This window comes from Galeopterus variegatus, unplaced genomic scaffold (genome assembly GCF_000696425.1).
Source record: "Galeopterus variegatus unplaced genomic scaffold, G_variegatus-3.0.2 Scaffold1148, whole genome shotgun sequence".
Classification (NCBI taxonomy): Eukaryota; Metazoa; Chordata; class Mammalia; order Dermoptera; family Cynocephalidae; genus Galeopterus; species Galeopterus variegatus.
In genome coordinates, this window is record NW_007727259.1 from 37103 (window position 1) to 40245 (window position 3143).

The 3143-nt window shown below is 50.7% G+C and overlaps 1 protein-coding gene across 1 annotated transcript in view; it reads left to right on the forward strand.

Annotated features, from left to right (window-relative positions):
- The window catches only part of C2CD4D (C2 calcium-dependent domain containing 4D), a 3093-nt gene extending 2672 nt beyond the window's left edge, over positions 1–421 (forward strand). Inside the window, exon 3 of the mRNA XM_008575167.1 lies at positions 10–421. Coding sequence (XP_008573389.1) covers positions 10–313 — 304 coding nt within the window. The 3' untranslated portion in view covers positions 314–421. The remainder of the gene's footprint in view (positions 1–9) is intronic.
- The last annotated feature ends 2722 nt before the right edge of the window (positions 422–3143 follow it).

The window sequence follows — 3143 nt, forward strand, 5'->3', positions numbered from 1 at the left end:
CGCCGGGAGCGGCGGCGGCTGCTGCTGCGTGGAGCTGAGGCTGCGGCCCCGCGTCCAGCCGCGGGCGCAGCGGAGCCGCGTGGTCAAGTGCAGCGCCAACCCCATCTTCAATGAGGACTTCTTCTTCGACGGGCTCGGCATGGCAGACCTGGCCGCCCGCAGTCTGAGGGCCAAGGTGCTGGACAGGGGCATAGGGCTCCGCAGGGACGTGCTGCTGGGGAAGTGTGAGACGCCTCTTATTGCCCTGCTGCCCCCCTTGGGTGGGGGACTAGGCCCAGGGGCGTCCCTGGCGCCCGCCCATCTCAGCCTGTAGACAAGACTGACGCTTCCTCAAGAGGTCTCCGCTGGGCCTGCCGTCCTCATTCTTCCCATCTGCCCATCATGTATTTATTTTTGCTAATAAAATGTCCGTTTGTCTCTAGCCGACCTCTCCCCTTGTTGGCACCCTGCAACCTCCCCAGGCGTGCAGCCTACCTTCTTCCCTCTGTCCAGACCATACACCGCATGGAAGAAGCTCCTTCGGATTGTCCGAGTTGGAGCCGACCTTAAACAGTGGTTCTCAAACTTGAAGGATTATCAGAATGACTAGACATCAGACATCCTGAAAGAGCTTTTTAAACATGCAGGATCCTGGGCTGAATCCCCCCAAGAGATGCTACTTCAGTAGGACTTGGCTGGATAGGTCCTAGGGTCTGGGTCCGACAAGGCCCCCACACCTTCAGGGAGCCTTTCAATCAATGAGTCACTCCAGCAAAAGCTCTGTGACTGAAAGCAACACGAGCCACCTTCCCCTGGGGTTCCTTGGGGCTGCGCAGGGGAAATTAGCACTCTCCTCCCACCCTCACCCCTCACATCTGTCCTGCAGAGAGATGAAATGTCTGAGTCTTGGGAGTGAGCCAAGGGGTGTCAGACTAACACACAGTGCCCTTAATTTTCCTGCCTCCCTCTTGCCTATCTCTTCCACACCTGTGCCACCCTGGGGTGCAAGGCTGGTTCCAAAAACCAGAGAAGCACTTGAGTACCAAAGGACTGAGATATAATGTCCCAAGGATTGAGATCTGGGGGAGGAGTGGTACTACTGGAGTGCAAGAGCTGTTTTCAGGGATGCAAGCTGTTCTCAGGCTACCCTGGTCAGGGGGAGGAGCGGGTGGAAGATGGATAAATGTGGGTCAGATTGTATTTACCTCTACCTGAATGTCCCTGACGTCAGCAGTGACCTTCTCTCACCCTTCCTCCGCCTTCCTGGGAGCTGGTTCCTTTTCACTCAGTCAGGCTTGGAGGAGGGAGGGAGGGAGGCACTGGGCCAATCCAGCTTCTTTCTCCCTTCCCCTTGGGCCCTTTCTCATTTCCCATGGTGCCAGCTGTGCCCACACCAGGGCTAAGCCTTCTGGGTCCCAACACAATCTCAGCACCTCAGCACATGCAGCCCTACCTAACACAATACGCGCACACACCCCTCCATTTAGATACCTTCCCAATTCCTCCTCCCTCTGCTGATTAGGTCCTTACCACCCAGCCCTAGGCCAGGGAAACCTTGCTCCAGGTGTCCACAAGGTGGTAGCATTGACCTAACAATCATAAGTGCTAACAGCTACATATAGATTATCCCCTCGCAAGGAACTATCCCAACAACTCATCAAGCCACTAATTCCTTCCAGCAACTCCCATAAGGATGTAAGTATATTGCTACCCAATGTGACCCTAGGACTTGAACGCTGAGTCTGGCTCCAGAGCCTGAGCTCTTCATCACCTCACTGTAATATCCCCAACTGCCAGCTGCTGCCTCCCAGCCAGGCCACTCTGAAACGGGCCTCCTTTCCCTAAGATGATAGCTCTCTAATCATATCACACCCGCCTGTTTGAATTTTGCAACTGTGAATTTGGGGAAGTCCACCTATATGTCTAGTTCTATCCCTGGTACTATACTGCTTCAGCCCCCAAATCCTCCCATAATGACCCTTGGTGAGCACCTGTATTTGATGCCCATTTGGAAGTATCTGGAAAGAAACTTAAAGGTCATATAACCTTCATTCCTACATTCCTTCATCAAATACTTAGGCAGGGTCTATGAAGTGCCAGGCAATGGAGACAGCAGTGATCAAAACAGACACAGGGATCAGACAAGTTACAAAATGAATCAGTAAAATGTAAAGAATGTTACTTGGTGATATGTTATAGAGAAAAATAAAGCAGAAAAAAGGAATAGTAAAGGGGGCCAGATAAACAGGAAGAAGTTTATGGGAATGGAAAGAGAGAGGGAGGGAATGAAACATTTGAAACATTTTTTTTTTAACCACAGTACTTTGTACCAGGTCCTGTACTTTACCTGTATTATCTCAGTTAATCATCACAGCTACTCGGTAAGGTAAAAGAAGTTTATGGGAATGGAAAGAGAGAGGGAGGGAATGAAACATTTGAAACATTTTTTTTTAACCACAGTACTTTGTACCAGGTCCTGTACTTTACCTGTATTATCTCAGTTAATCATCACAGCTACTCGGTAAGGTAATATTTTTATTCCCATTTTACAAAGGAGGCAATAGATCAGAGAAGTTAAATAAACTTGCTTAGGCATCAGCCCTGGCGCAAGGAAGGCTTCTGACTGTGGCTCCACCCAGACAACCTCACCTGCACCCCAGCCGCTCAGGGGAGCCTGTGAGGTGGAAATTCAAGGCCACTCCTCTCAGGAGCAGTTCACTCAGCATTCAGCTGGAGGCCCTGTGATGGTGGCCACAACGTCCCTGGACGTTCAAACATCCTGGCTAGCTAAAGCCACAGAAATAAGGTCCTAAGAATCCGTCCTGTGTGCAAACTGCTCTGGCCCTGAAGCACTTTCACAAACACAAGTCAAGACAGTTATTGTTGCCCCCTTTTTACTGATGTGGTAACTGAGAGCTGTGATTTGCCTCAAGGCCCACAGCTCATGGCAGACCACATTCTTACAGGTCTTTCTGCTCCAAAAATCAGAGCTCCTGCTTTTCAATCATCCTTTCTGCCTGTAAGCCTGTGACTATAAATGTTAATTGATAGATGAGAGGTCATCCTGGAAAGTTCAAGGCCAGGAGCTAGGGTCAAACTTCCACTGTTCTCTCCACCCACAGTGGCCTTTGTGACTGGAAGGGGGAGGGGTGGAGACTACAGGT